The sequence below is a fragment of the Heptranchias perlo genome, chromosome 14 (assembly GCF_035084215.1).
Source record: "Heptranchias perlo isolate sHepPer1 chromosome 14, sHepPer1.hap1, whole genome shotgun sequence".
NCBI lineage: Eukaryota > Metazoa > Chordata > Chondrichthyes > Hexanchiformes > Hexanchidae > Heptranchias > Heptranchias perlo.
The window spans coordinates 57,278,276-57,292,051 of record NC_090338.1 but is presented as its reverse complement, the minus strand read 5'-3'; the positions used below and the strand labels follow the sequence as shown (position 1 = coordinate 57,292,051).

The following is a 13,776-nucleotide window of genomic DNA, read 5'->3' as shown; positions in this document are numbered from 1 at the left end:
TAAAAAGAATAAACCGTGCTTTTTGAATGACTATGCAATTATCTGTTGAAGTCAAGATAAGCATTTTCTAATGCACACTGTTTCTGGAGCAGTTGTTGGCATTTAAAATCGTGTACTGGAGATGCAAGTGCTGCTGCAATTGCATCATTTTTTAAATTTTAAAACTTGGTTTATTGCCTCTTTCTAGGGACCAGTCATGCAAGAGTCGTCTGTGCACAAATGAAACTGCCTACAGCCCCACACAGATGCACAATGCAGACGAGAGTCTGGAAGAAGACGATAGCTGCTCAGAGCACAGCTCGTGTACATCCCACTCTGCCAATCAGAAGGAAGGAAAATACTGTGATTGTTGCTATTGCGAGTTCTTTGGTCACGGGCCGGTGAGTGCAACAACCCGTTTAGGAAGTTAATGTTGTAAAGCTGTTTAGTTGAAATAAGGCACATTGTTCTTTCGTGGGCTAAAGGAGATTGACTATATGAGGATAGCTCATACCTGGTACCCAAAATTGATCAGCAATAATTAGTCACTGAGACACTAACAAAGTCAAAGTGCCAACTTGGCTCAGTTGGTTGCACTTTCGCCTCTGAGCCAAATGGTTGTGGGTTCAAGCCACATGCTAGGACCAGAGCACATAATCTAAGTTGACATTTCAGTGCAATACTGAGGAAGTGCTGCATTGTTAGAGGTGCTGTCTTTTGGATGAAACTGCTCGTTTCAAGTAGATGTATAAGAAGAGCAGGGAGTTCTGATGTCGTGACAAACATTAATCCCCATCCCCAACCAGTGGGAATTTGCTATGTGCAAATTGGCTGCCGAGTTTGCTTACAAAACATTGATTGCAATTCAAAAGTAATTCATAGAGTGTGAAGCGCTTTGGGACATCCTGAAGATGTGGAAAACCCTATATAAATACACTTTCTTCTATTTGGACCAATAAATTCAAATTTCAAGGAGGCATCACAAGATTGTAATAGCTATCTTGTCAGACACTGCAGTAAATTTCAAGAAAAACATTATTCTGGTAATTGTACAAATCTCATGACTTGCATAATTTATTTACCTATTCTATTTGTCAAAACAGCATAATTTTCCCCAGCCCTGCCTTCCAAATCTGATTGTATTGATGGTGTGTTATAGGACGTGGAGCTACTGAAGCACTGCTCTGGAAAAGGATTGGTGGGATCCATGGATACTGTTACAATTTGTATGCTGTGCATGATTGGCATCGTCCATGTATGCTTAGAATAGTTGAGGCTGAAGGTGTAAAGATGATTATTTACTGAGAGTGGGAAGAGAAAAGACACAAATACTAAATTGTAAATGAAATGTAAGTGAATTAATGAGGAATGAAAAGTTACATTGTATGATTGAAGTTCTGTTTTGTGTGACTAATTTCAAGAACCATGAGTGAATGTCAAAATCATAGACTTTGCAGCACTTGCAGTGCATTCTAACAATTTGTTGGCATGTTGGCAAAACAAGCACATTTACAATTCTGTTCAGCCTCCTGCAGCTCCGACAAGTAGAAATTACACTGAAATCCGGGAGAAACTAAGGACACGGCTGACTAAACGCAAAGAGGAGCTCCCACCGAAATCAAGCAATGGGTCCATCCGAGAACCACCAGTGGATGAAAGGAATGTTGAAGACCTGTTAAACTACATCAACAGCTCAGAACAGAAACCAGTCAACAGTGCCAAAGCAGCCAAAAGAGCACGGCACAAGCAGAAAAAGGTACGTTTTGTAGATTTGTTTTGCTAGCTATGTGGGAAGAGTTTATGAAAGGGACAATTGGTTGCTGGATGCAAGGAGGAATCCAGTTATTGTCCTTAGTGTTGTTCGAATGTGGGGAACACTTGGATAATTAGGTTGTGTTAGCTTCCTCACGAATATGTACCAAAAGGACCTATAAATTTGTGTTGGTAGCAATCTATTCCATCAATTCTTGAGAATTAGCAATCCTCTGACAACTTCTTTAAGCATAGACAGGCTGAGAATTGCTATCTTTGAGTTTTGACCCAACTGTAGCCTAGATTTGTTTCAAGGTATCTTGTAGATTAGGAACAAATGAGATATGCTCGCTACTACGTCTGTCAACCAGCCTGATTTGTTGACTCAGTAGGAGTCAGGACTTACTGATTTGAGGTCGCACTGATGCTGCTGAATACAGTCTACATCTCTTAATTTAAAGTTGACTTCGTTCAAATTAATGATTTTTTAAGTGCTGAATTCTTCCTACTTTTTTAGTACAAAAAATGACTTGAGTTATCAGGAGCAGACTGTAAAAGCAATACTGATTAGTGCTATTAGTATATTTAACTTACTTTTGCCATTATTTCTCTCCTGACTTGAATTTCAGTGAACTAAATTATTTTTCATTCTATGTAAACCTTGATATCCATAGTCCTCAACCAGACTTGATTAATTGTATCTAGTTACACATAAGGCAGTGGTTGTTTTAACTTTGTCAGAAAGAGATTTGATCCCTGGTACTGTGAGCATTCACATGGTAAAATAGATATTTTGTAAACCGATTTAAAGTTTTTTCTAAATTAAAATGTAAAATGTTCAGCTCATCAAAAACGCTACTGCATGTATACCATCCTGCTCCAAGTCCCACTTGCCCATCATACCCATCCTGAGTAATCTACATTAGTACCTGGTTCCCATGCCTCAAAATTTAAAATTCTCATCCTCCTTTGAATATTCCTCCATAGTATTTCCCCATCCTATTTCTGTAACTTCCTGTAACTCTTCAAATCTCACCCCGACCCTCCACCCCTTGTACTCTTCAGCCTTTTGTGCATCACCCACTCACCATACCTGCCCTTCACCCAACCATTAGCAACTGTGCTTTCATTCTCATAATGGTCTCACTCAGGAATTACCTCCTACACCTCTCTTATCTCATTGTAAAACCCACGTCTTTGACCAAGCTTTTGGCTACCCCTCCTAATCTCTCGCTCTTTGGCTCAATAAACGTTTTCCTTACACCCTACGATTTAAATGGGGAGTGGTACAAATGATCACATTTGTATGTAGAAATTCTGGCCTACATGTACAGCTAGGAGTTCATGTCTAATTTTAATTGTGCAGCTGGTACAAGGTGCACACTTGCTTTTACTGCTCCATTTTGTTGTGCTCTAGCAGGAGAAAGCCCGTTCAGAGGCTTGTGATCAAAGACCAGAGAAACAATGCCCATCTGCAATGCATATTCAGGATCTGGAGAATGTTTCTGTAATAAATCAACACATCCAAGAGGGTATAGAGGAGAAAGTTTTGATATTCAACCAGCATGTCCAAGAAGATATAGAGGAGAAAGTTTCAAAGCTCAACCAGCATATTCAAGAGGATATAGAAGAGAAACTTAATCAGCAGGAGTTATGGCACCAGGTGGAGTTGCAGCGAGTAAGCAGCATCCTAACCAGCAGACTGGAGCAGCTTAAGGACAGAATCAGAGATTCTATCAAAGCAAACTTCAGTCTGTGTGATCTGCCCAAGGATGACTTTCCAGAGCTGACCACAGTGGAGAAGGGCTTACTGATAGAAAGCAATGGCACTGCGGACAAAGAGGAGACAAGAATAATAGACCATCAGAAACTCAACTTGAACTTGTCCTTAACAACACCAGGGATTGTGCAGAACCATTTGGTGAATGGAAGTAAGCATGCAGTCATCACAAATCAAGAGCACAACGGCTCTGATATGCCTGTACTGGAAAACTCATTAGGAAAGAAATCGAGGGGCAGCTGTTCATTACCTTCAAAGGCTGAAAATAACCCCACACTGCGACTGGAGGACACAGTGATACTGCATAAACCATCAGAGTCTAAAGTGACGCAGCAGCTATCAAGAAGTGGGAAACAACCAAGGCAGCCCAAGCACCAGACCACTGAGGAGACCAAGGGCAAACCTGTGGTTTCAAGAAAAGAGCATGAACATCCTATAGCTCCAAAAATGCAGGGTTCCAAACTGCATGCGCCTACTGCCAAACATAAGACGAACCAGAATCACGATGGAAAGTCAGCAGAGACTGCAAAGACCGTGACTGCCAAATACGATGAGCCCAGGCAAGGCAAGTGGAAGGGGGTCAGTGTTCTTGGCAACTCTGAAGCTGGTGAAGACAGAAAATGTAACACTAAAAATTCAAATACTGAGAAGGTGGAAGGCTCTGAAACTAGGGGAGTCAAAGAAGAGCAGCAGGTGACAACTGACATGTCTCAGTCCAAGGGCAAGAGCAAGAAAGGCAAAAAGAAGAAAAACGACAAAACCAACAACTCTGTTGGTAAGTTTAATCAGCGTATATTTTGTTGTTTTATATGTTTACCTCCTCACAGGCTCCTGTAACTAACTGAACAAGTGGACAGTTAGCGAAATTCTAAAGTGCGCAGAGCTGGGATTTGAACCTGTGCCTATGTGGAAAGTGTTTGAAGTGACAGCATGTTACGGCACCTCCACTTCAATATTTAAATATTCTAAGTAGAAATATGTACATTGCCAGAAGAAAACCATTAGGTGGAAACAGCAAACATGAATAGTTGACTAAAAAGATTGTCATATGACAGGCTGAGCACTTTTTCTTCAAGCAAGAGCCCAAAGCTACAAATCTCACTGCATTTTACCTAGATCAGTGGGCGTTCAGATACTCAACAGGCTGTTTAATGGGTATGTGTGGGAGGAGAAATGCTTCTGCAACCCACCTTCAATTCCAGTTGTTGCTGGCAGATGAAGGGAAAATCAGACTGTCATCCTCCTGACTGGAGCATTTTCTGAACTGCATATAAAGGGAGCAAAGTAAATGCGCAAGTATCCAGGCCCACCAAGTCTACCGTGAAATGCATGGAGAATGTAATAAAACTGAAACATTTAGATATTGAAATCTGTAAGAGAAGAGTTTAGAACAGTTCATAATGCCACACAGCACTGAAACGGTCTTAACCAAAGTCAAAATTACATCCTTTGTGACTGTGACTGTGACCGTGGTGCATTATCCCTCTTCAATTTCTCTGCAGCCTTTGACATGGTCGATGACACCACCTTCCTCCAACGCCTCTCCTACATTGTCCAGCTTGGTTCCATTATTGCCTGTTCAATCATAGCCAGCACATCTCCTAAAATGCCATCTCTTTTTGTCCCCGCATCATTACCTCTAGAGTCCCCCAAGGATCTATCCTTGGTCCCTCCCCATCCTCATCCACATGCTGCCCATTGGCAGCATCATCCACACACATGGGGTAAGCTTCCACGTGTGCTGACGGCACCCAGCTCTTCTTTTCCATCACCTGCCACGCCCTCTCCACTGCCTCTGTTGTTAGACCTGTTGCCTGACATCCAGTCTTGGATGAGCTGCAGTTTCCTCCAGGTAAACATTGGGAAGACCGAAGTCATCCTCTTCGACCCGTGCCACAAACTCTGTCGCTCCACCTCCCTCTCGTTCTTGAAGAACTACCTTAAAACCCACCTCTTTGATCAAGCTTTTGGTTACCCCTTCTAATATCATCTTTGGCTCAGAGTCCAATTTTTTGATTGCATCTCTATACGGCACCTTGGGAGGTTTTTCTACATCAATGGTGCTATATAAATGCAAGTTGTTGTCACAACCCATTTTATTAAAACATTTGGACATATTACTTGTATGCCAGACTAGATGCAGCACCCTGCGCTGGGTGTGCTTCATCATTGTTGCATACACTTTTGGAATTTTGATGTTAAATTGGAATAACTTTTCTTAAACCTAAATGTAGCCATTCTGTTTTTGCCAACGCTTTGGTGATCAGACATGCAAAGTGGAAATTTGAAAATGTAATATGGTGGAGACTAGGAACCGTAAGCTTTCAATATAACCAAACTGAAACTACAGACTACAGTCGTGCTATCTGAAAGTTCATTGCTGCACTGTGCACAAAGGGCTGTGAACAACCAGATAGAATACAGTGTAACACAATATATGTCCTTTAGTATAAATAGCTGCAGCATCTGCTCATTTTAATATAAAGAGCTGCTGTATCTGCTCATTTTAATGAGTAATGATGCAAGTTTAATGACTGAGAAAATTGAGACTTCAGCACAATTGTCTGAGATTCACACTTCAGTCCTGTTTTACAGTGGGAATAGATACTTGAATGATCTTTTCTATTGCACACTGACATTGCTTTTAAGTGTTTTGTTCATATATGATGTCTGTGTGATTTTAACTGTGTTTGGTACTTGCTACCCTAATTGGAGTTTAGTGTCTCCCAGAGGCTGTGTATAACATTACATCTTTGGAGGCATGGGCTCACCTCCAGCTTGTCTTTAAAGCTTTGGAAGGTGATAGGTGCTGGGAAATTTCAAAAGTACCATGTTAACAGAAGTACATTGCCATGATTTTCATGAAGTGAATTAGTGATATTTCCTGTAAATAACTTTTGTTCTGTTTTAAAAACATCCCTAGTACTGAGAACTGATGAACATGCTGATGGACAGGATGGTGTGCAGGCTTCCTCTGGTGCTCCAAGACCTAAACATAGTGGTAAGGAATTGCCTAAATGTCTTTGACTGTTCCTTTTGTGTACTTTTTTTGTTGCGTCCAAAGCCCAACCTCCCCAGTAACCTAATGACTTAACAGTTGCCAATTTTTGCAAAAAGATTAACTCGGATTAACAAATTTCCAATGCTGCTGAATAAGTAGGTCCCACATTGATAGTTTCACAGCAATGTAAAATACGCCTGTTTGAGAGCACTGGCAGTTGCTCCTGCTGTCTATATGCCAGAGATGCTAACACACCACCAGCATCATAGGATTGTAATAAAGTCAGAAATTCTGGTAATTTTAACCAGTGCGTGTTGTACTAGTCAAGTTAGTATTGAAGTGTGCTGATAATGTTTTACTCTGGAGCTTATTCATCATTTGAGCTGTGTATTGTTAATGAGAAGCTTTTCTCTTTCTGCTCTCAGATGATGTATTTCTTCCCAAAGACATTGATCTTGACAGCATAGAGATGGATGAGACAGACCGTGAGGTGGAACATTTTAAGAGGTAAGTAAAGAGAGGGCAAACTGATTAGCAGGAGAACTTGAACAGAGATTAGGACAGGGACAGACTTGATCTTAGTGTTCTACATGTGAGAAAGAAAATATCCATTGCTGCTTTCCTAGTTACCAGAAACTTCCAATTAATCTGACTTTCTTGATTAGTTGGGATCATGTGGCATTGTTCACAGATAAAAGTAATATGTCTGTTCTTGTAACTGCCTTTCCACTTTCCGACTCTCTCTACTTTCTGTTATTCTGTTTTTTCTTTCTCATTCTCTCGCTTTGTTGCTTTGGCTTGAACTGTCGTTCGCGCTGTCTCGCTCTCTGCCTTGCTGTCTCGCTCTCTGCCTTGCTGTCTCGCTCTCTGCCTTGCTGTCTCGCTCTCTGCCTTGCTGTCTCGCTCTCTGCCTTGCTGTCTCGCTCTCTGCCTTGCTGTCTCGCTCTCTGCCTTGCTGTCTCGCTCTCTGCCTTGCTGTCTCGCTCTCTGCCTTGCTGTCTCGCTCTCTGCCTTGCTGTCTCGCTCTCTGCCTTGCTGTCTCGCTCTCTGCCTTGCTGTCTCGCTCTCTGCCTTGCTGTCTCGCTCTCTGCCGACTTATGCAGGGACCTAGTCTGGACCTGAACCAGATTGGGTGGGGGGGTTATTCGAAGATGAGAAGTAAATGCCCCAAACTTCCTTAAGCTAGCTCGATGCAGTGATTACCAGATTTATTAAATAAAGCTTTAGGGATAAGAAGATATTAATTTCAGTTCTTTTTTATATATGCTGATCCATTCTGTCATTCTCTAAAGAGTTACTGAATTTCAGTTGAGATGGGGGGGCACCCTTGTACTCAAAGTGGGAGTCTTAACTCCGAGGCTGGAAAAGCAGGGGGATGGTGTGTAAAGCCAAGCTCCCATTGTCGGTCCTTTTTTTTTACCTCCCTGCCCCCCCTTGTGGTTCAGGTACTCCAGACTCGCCAAGCACTTCCTCCCAGATTGTTAAACCAGGAAGGGGTATGGCCAGGTGCACATGCTGTACACAGATCTGTATAGCTTTTATTCCTTGAGTAGTAAATTGATGAGCTCCTGATGCAGCAGCTGATTTGCTGCCGCAAGTTTCTGGGCGGATAGTCACTTCTGCTGTGCTCCTTGATAATCTTCCCCATTATCTGATCCTGCTGGGTTTTATGATGCAGGCTGGATGTGGGAATTTCTGGTCTTGTGATAGTTCGTGAATTCCTGCCCACAGCACAGAATCTGCACCCTGAGTGAAGCAGCAGCTTTTGGGACAGCAGCCATGCACAACTGGAGGGAGAGTACTTCTGATGGGGTGGTACTGGATGGGTTAGAGCACCCTTTTGAACAGGGCTGTGAGTTGGAAGGGGAGAGTGCTTCTGTGAATTGAACCGGGGTGGGGGAGGGGATGATAAACTGCTTCTATGAACTGGGGGCTTAAGGGGAGAAGGAAGTGGCTCTGAAGGGGAGAAGTGACTGTTTAGATAGTTTCTGGGGAAGCAATGGTTTGGTTGGAACCCATATACATTTCCTACAATTTATTAGATTAAAAATGATCAATTATGAAATCAAGAAGTATTTAAAATTAACCAGATTACACTAGTTTTAATGTGAAAATTCAACATTTTCCAGGGATCATGTCTGCCTACAGTCCTGAGTTGGAGAGATGGTCATTCTCCTGTGGGAGAACAGCACAATATCCCTGTTGGTGACCTGCACCCATTTTTAGCTTTGCTGTTGGGAGGCCACTCTTACGCACTGCATTTTTCTTTTCAGACATGCAGTGCTGGTACTGAGCTATCTTCAGTTTCTGTGTGTGCCTCTCTCGTTTTCTCCCCCTTTGTGCTTGCTCTCTCACTTGCTGCTCTCTTATTCCGGTGCTCAATCGCGTTGTCTGTGTGTTTGTCTCTTGCAAGCGTGCGCTCTCTTTTGCTCTCTGTCTCGTTCTCCCGTGCTTTTTCTCTTTGATTTCTTGAAGTCTTTCACTCTCATGCTCTCTCCCCCTCGTGTGTGCTCACTGCCTCTCCCTCTCAAGCACTCTCTACTTCACTTAGTCTCTCTCTTACTGTTCCATTTGCTCTCTCCGTCTCTTGAGATCTCTTGCTCTCAGTCTCTCTGTCTCTTTCCTGCTTGCTTCTGACCCCCCTCGCGCATGTGCTGTCTTCCTCGCCACCTCGTGCATTCTCTCCTTCGCACGTGCTGCCTCACATACTCTCTCCCTTTCTTCACCTTCTCCCATGCGCTCACTCACTTTCTCCCTCAGACACATGCTCTCCTCCTTTGCATGCGCTCTTGTTCTTTCTCTCTTGCTTACTTGCTCTCTCGTGAGAACGTTTGCTTGCCCCCGCACTCCCGGCCATAGACTTTGTTTTCCTTGTAGATGAGCAGTGCTGGCACCGAGTTGTGCATGTGTTCTCTCGCTCGCTTGCGTCGCACAGGGCAATGGAATTTGAAAACGTGTACAGTTATCTGCATGGCAACAGGACTGTTGTTAACTATAGACTATAAATCTAGAATGGAGCCACGTCATTGGAGGAATTAGAATCAGTCAACTTTTAAATCAAACATTTTAGTTACAAGTTGAAAGTAATATTTAACAAAAAAAAGCATAAGCATTGCAAGTATGAATTGAGGACATGATTGCTCGCCATTGGGTACGTGTCTCAAAGCCCATGTTAGAACATTGTTTCTCTGTTACTAATTTCTGCTTTCATGGCTGAAGTTTCTCTTTTTATTCAGATGTTCCTTTTATGCTTGTTTTGGCTGAAATCGACCAAGCTCTGTCTTTCATCATCCATTTATAAATGCATGCACTTTTATCTTATGTAGAATACAGCAAGCTGAGCTATTTCAGAAACCCATTTGTGGACAGCTCATTCACATAACAAAGCAGCTATGACTTGACAATGGTCCTGACATTCCTTTCCTCCTTATGATGTTCTGACAGATTTATTTTCTTTCTGTTTGTAGGTTTTGCCTTGATTCTGCCAAACAGACAAGGCCAAAGGTCTCTGTAAACTGGTCTAACTTTAGCCTGAGAAAGGGTCCAAATACAGCTCATTGAAGAGGGCACCACACTCTTGCCTAACGAAAACTGGAATTGTCCCGCAGTTTAACACATTCCTTACTGTAATGGGTGTCGGCCTGCTCTCCCATCTCTAAGCAATTTGCTGTGATGTATAAACAACTTGCTGTGATGTCATCCACAACCAGTGCCTTAGCCAGAAGAAGTGCACGTTTCTAACTGGGTGGCATAATTATCTCTTGGGTTGGTTTATTGTGCTTTATGGTCATTGTGAGAAATTGTTTGTCAAATAGTGCTGACACCAGTGGAGCAAGTCTGCATTTCAGTAGAAACCAGTAACACAGAATTTTAAAGTTGGCCAGTTGATTTCCTAAATGCTTTTTTGGGGGAAGGGTCAAATGAAATGTGGAATGGGATTTTTTTTTGTTATCTATCCAAGTGACATTAAGGCAGGGCAGACACGTTTCATGGCACTTACAAAAGCGATTGAAATGTATCTCTTGTACCCGTGAACTATTATGGAACTGACTTTTAGGAGAATGTCGTACTCTTAATTCTAAATGAAACCAGCCAGCAGGTTTGCAAAAAGATCAAATAAAATATTTAAAATTGCAAATTTTGCACTGCCATGAGTGTAGCTTTACCTAGTCCCCTGTGGTCAGAGATGTTGTAGTAAGTGCTGTCCTGGGAATGTCTAGTGAGAAGTCCAGTGAAGATGGCCAGTAGACATAGTCACCTCCTGCTACACGTTTGTGATAAAGCAAAGACTAAATGAGTAACATCAACAATTGATGTCATTGGGCTTTCTGTAATAAACTGGGAGAATAAGTCATGGGCCTTTTGCTTGTCGCGGATTCTCTTCCCAGTTCTAATTCGGAGAGCCTTGTACGTGCATTTGTAGAATTGGAAAACAATTGAGGAGGGGTTGGGTGAGGTGAGTCTATATCATTACTTTCAAAACTGACACCTAAGTTAGAATATGCAGCCTGTTTTCCTGGATAAGTACGAATATGAGCCTCATTATGAAGCTCTGATGAAATTTTGTAGAGATTGTGGGGGTTAGAAATTGCTGTAGTCTCCAGTAAAACTAGCATTTAAAATTAACTTTGAAGGAAAATATTCTGATCCATTTTTGTCTGTCTTTAAGTCTTTAGCCAGTTAGATTTTTGACAATAGTAAATAAAAGCCCAAATAGTATGCTATAAAGAAATATGGCTTGAGGCCAATAGCACTGTAATTAATTGTATGCAGACAGCTGCATTGGTGCTTACTTTAACACTACCAGGTAGTGGCAATCTGCCCATTATTGGTAGGTGCGGTACAGTCATAATGAAAGCCTTACTTCAGCATTTTTGTCTCTGTTAAAAGCTCTATTTCTCCATAATTACAGCACCAAACTCAGAAGTGCAGGTTTCCCTATTTTAACTACAATTTTTCATTCTATTTTTTTTTAACAACTTTTGGCACCAAACCAATATTGGTTGTCAGTCTACTTGGAGCACAACTTTCTCATAACTTTTATCTGTTGCATAGAGTGCCAGCGTTAATCACAAATAACTTGGTTATGACCTGAAAATCCAATATTGCCATTGTACTGCAGTTAGAAATGATGAGCAAATATGGAACTGCTGCATCTTTAAAATGAAAAGTTACAGATACCATTTTGGATCATAGCATGGGAGTAATAGAGCTTGTTTTCAGCTTGTTTGATCATGCAATCAGTTGCGGTGCAGTGCTGCTCTCATACAGCAAATCAATTGCACGATGATCAGACACTTCGATCACAAGCCCATTAATCTTGCATTCAGTTTGCTAACAATTGAGCACACTTTTAATCTGATCTCCTTGGCTATTTCTGGTAAATATGATGCTAAAATTAACTTGAGATTTGTTCTCATTTCCTTTTTAAAATTAATTCCTATTCCTTGAATTGCTGCCACATCCCAGCCAAGTATAAGACCATAAATGCCAGAAAGAGAGAAAAAGATGTGGGCCATGTGGTATCTTCATGGCGAGTGAGTATTAACTGCTGAAACTGACAGTGACAACCAGCTGGTTGGTATCTTCTGTAAGTCATGGAATAGACCACATTTTGCAGTGTGTTATACTGTAAGTTAAAGGCTTCCTACTGCACCACCATATTGGAGTGTGTAGTGGTGACTTATTTATATATATATAAAAACCTGTAGTGGCCGACCCACTTTCATATCATGGTCAATTTCAAACTTGGATGGAAATTGATCATTTACAATAAACTTTATATATGTGTTTAGAAACCACATTGTAAATATCTTGTGTATAGTGGTGTCGGGTGCAGACAGTGCTAATGCACATCTGCGCATTACAGAATGACAAAAAACTTTATATTCAAGTGTTTTTATCTACTTCAATAACTCTTAGTAAAGTAAATCGGCTATAATCGTTGTAAAGTTCATTTTATGTGAAGATTAAATAAAGTCCTCACCAATGTGATGGAAACTGAATGAGAACTTTTCTGTTGTGTATTAGTAACTGTAGTTGGATTCACATTGTAACACATGGCTCATGGTTTCATCCTTTACTTTTCATGGCTGTAAACAGGTCATACTTGTTGCATCTCCAGGGTATGCATGCTAGCATCACCCCATTCCCACGAGGTGACAGTGTATATCGTGGTATTTACTATACTTGATTTATTTTGTTTATAAAATCCTGCTCCTTGGTGTGCGTCTTGTTTATACTTTGTCCTGTTTATACTGTCGTCTTATTCTGTCCTTTTTTTAAAAAAGAAAAAGTTTGCTTGTTACATATGTAATGAATTTTTTAATATACTTTAGTGGATGCTACTATGAAAAATCAGTTTTCCTTGAATCAGGTGATCATCACCACCACTCTCAGCTCACTTATGCATTGTAGAGAATGCAAAATGTAGGCTGGTGCATCATATTCATGCCTTATGTTGGGCTGACCTCTCTGGAAATAATGGTTTTATTTTGAAATGTAAATTTAATTTCAGAATGATTGATGTTAGAGCAAAGTACCTGACGATACAAAAATTCATTTTGCAGTGTATGCTGTTTCTCAAACTCGTGGCATACCCAGAAGTGTTTGGAGAAGCGATGGCCACCTGCTGGAATAGTTTCACAAATGGGTCACGATATCAAAGCCATGCGTTTGAAGTAGTTCCTTGTAGTTTCTGAGATTTGAAATCTTATCAGTTTAATCTTGCCATTGGTTGTCTGTTTAAATTGTATTTGTGTTAAGTTTTTTGTTCTATTATGTACCTTTATTTTATATTGTAACAAGAACATTTTATTTACTTCAAACCAAAAATTGTTAGTTTTATATGATTTCCTGGCATTAGCCAGCTTGAACTACATCACAGTGGTATAAACCAATGCTCTGACTGTTAACTCTGAAAAGAATGTAGGTTTGTACTATGCCAGCCAAGTCTTTTTGGCATCCTTTTTTAAATTATGTACTGTGAATTGTCTTTCTTTTGAAAGATAAATACAATGACTTGATGAAGATATGTGTGCTTATTATTTAGAGATTTGTTGTGCACCCATTTGTAGTCCAGAAAGACATGAAATTTTAACCCTGTAGGATTTGACAAGAAGTGACATTTACCAAGCAGCATCTGTCTACGAAATTCACCAACACTTTACAGAGATCGCATGTGGTTACTTTCAGCATTTGCCTGTGACGGACGTAATCCCAACACCACAGAATTGTCTATTGTTTAGTCTGTTCAGAGTATAAA

General features: G+C 40.9%; 1 protein-coding gene across 2 annotated transcripts in view; it reads left to right on the top strand.

Annotated features, from left to right (window-relative positions):
- The window catches only part of fam193b (family with sequence similarity 193 member B), a 64,929-nt gene extending 51,388 nt beyond the window's left edge, over positions 1-13,541 (top strand). The window contains exons 6-11 of one of the 2 annotated variants that reach the window (XM_067996457.1): positions 188-380; positions 1,505-1,735; positions 3,152-4,286; positions 6,435-6,512; positions 6,938-7,019; positions 9,980-13,541. In XM_067996457.1, the coding sequence (XP_067852558.1) occupies positions 188-380; positions 1,505-1,735; positions 3,152-4,286; positions 6,435-6,512; positions 6,938-7,019; positions 9,980-10,073 (1,813 nt within the window). In that variant the 3' untranslated portion in view covers positions 10,074-13,541. Of the gene's footprint in view, positions 1-187; positions 381-1,504; positions 1,736-3,148; positions 4,287-6,434; positions 6,513-6,937; positions 7,020-9,979 lie in introns of both variants that reach the window. The other variant, XM_067996456.1, reaches the window with a different exon arrangement.
- The last annotated feature ends 235 nt before the right edge of the window (positions 13,542-13,776 follow it).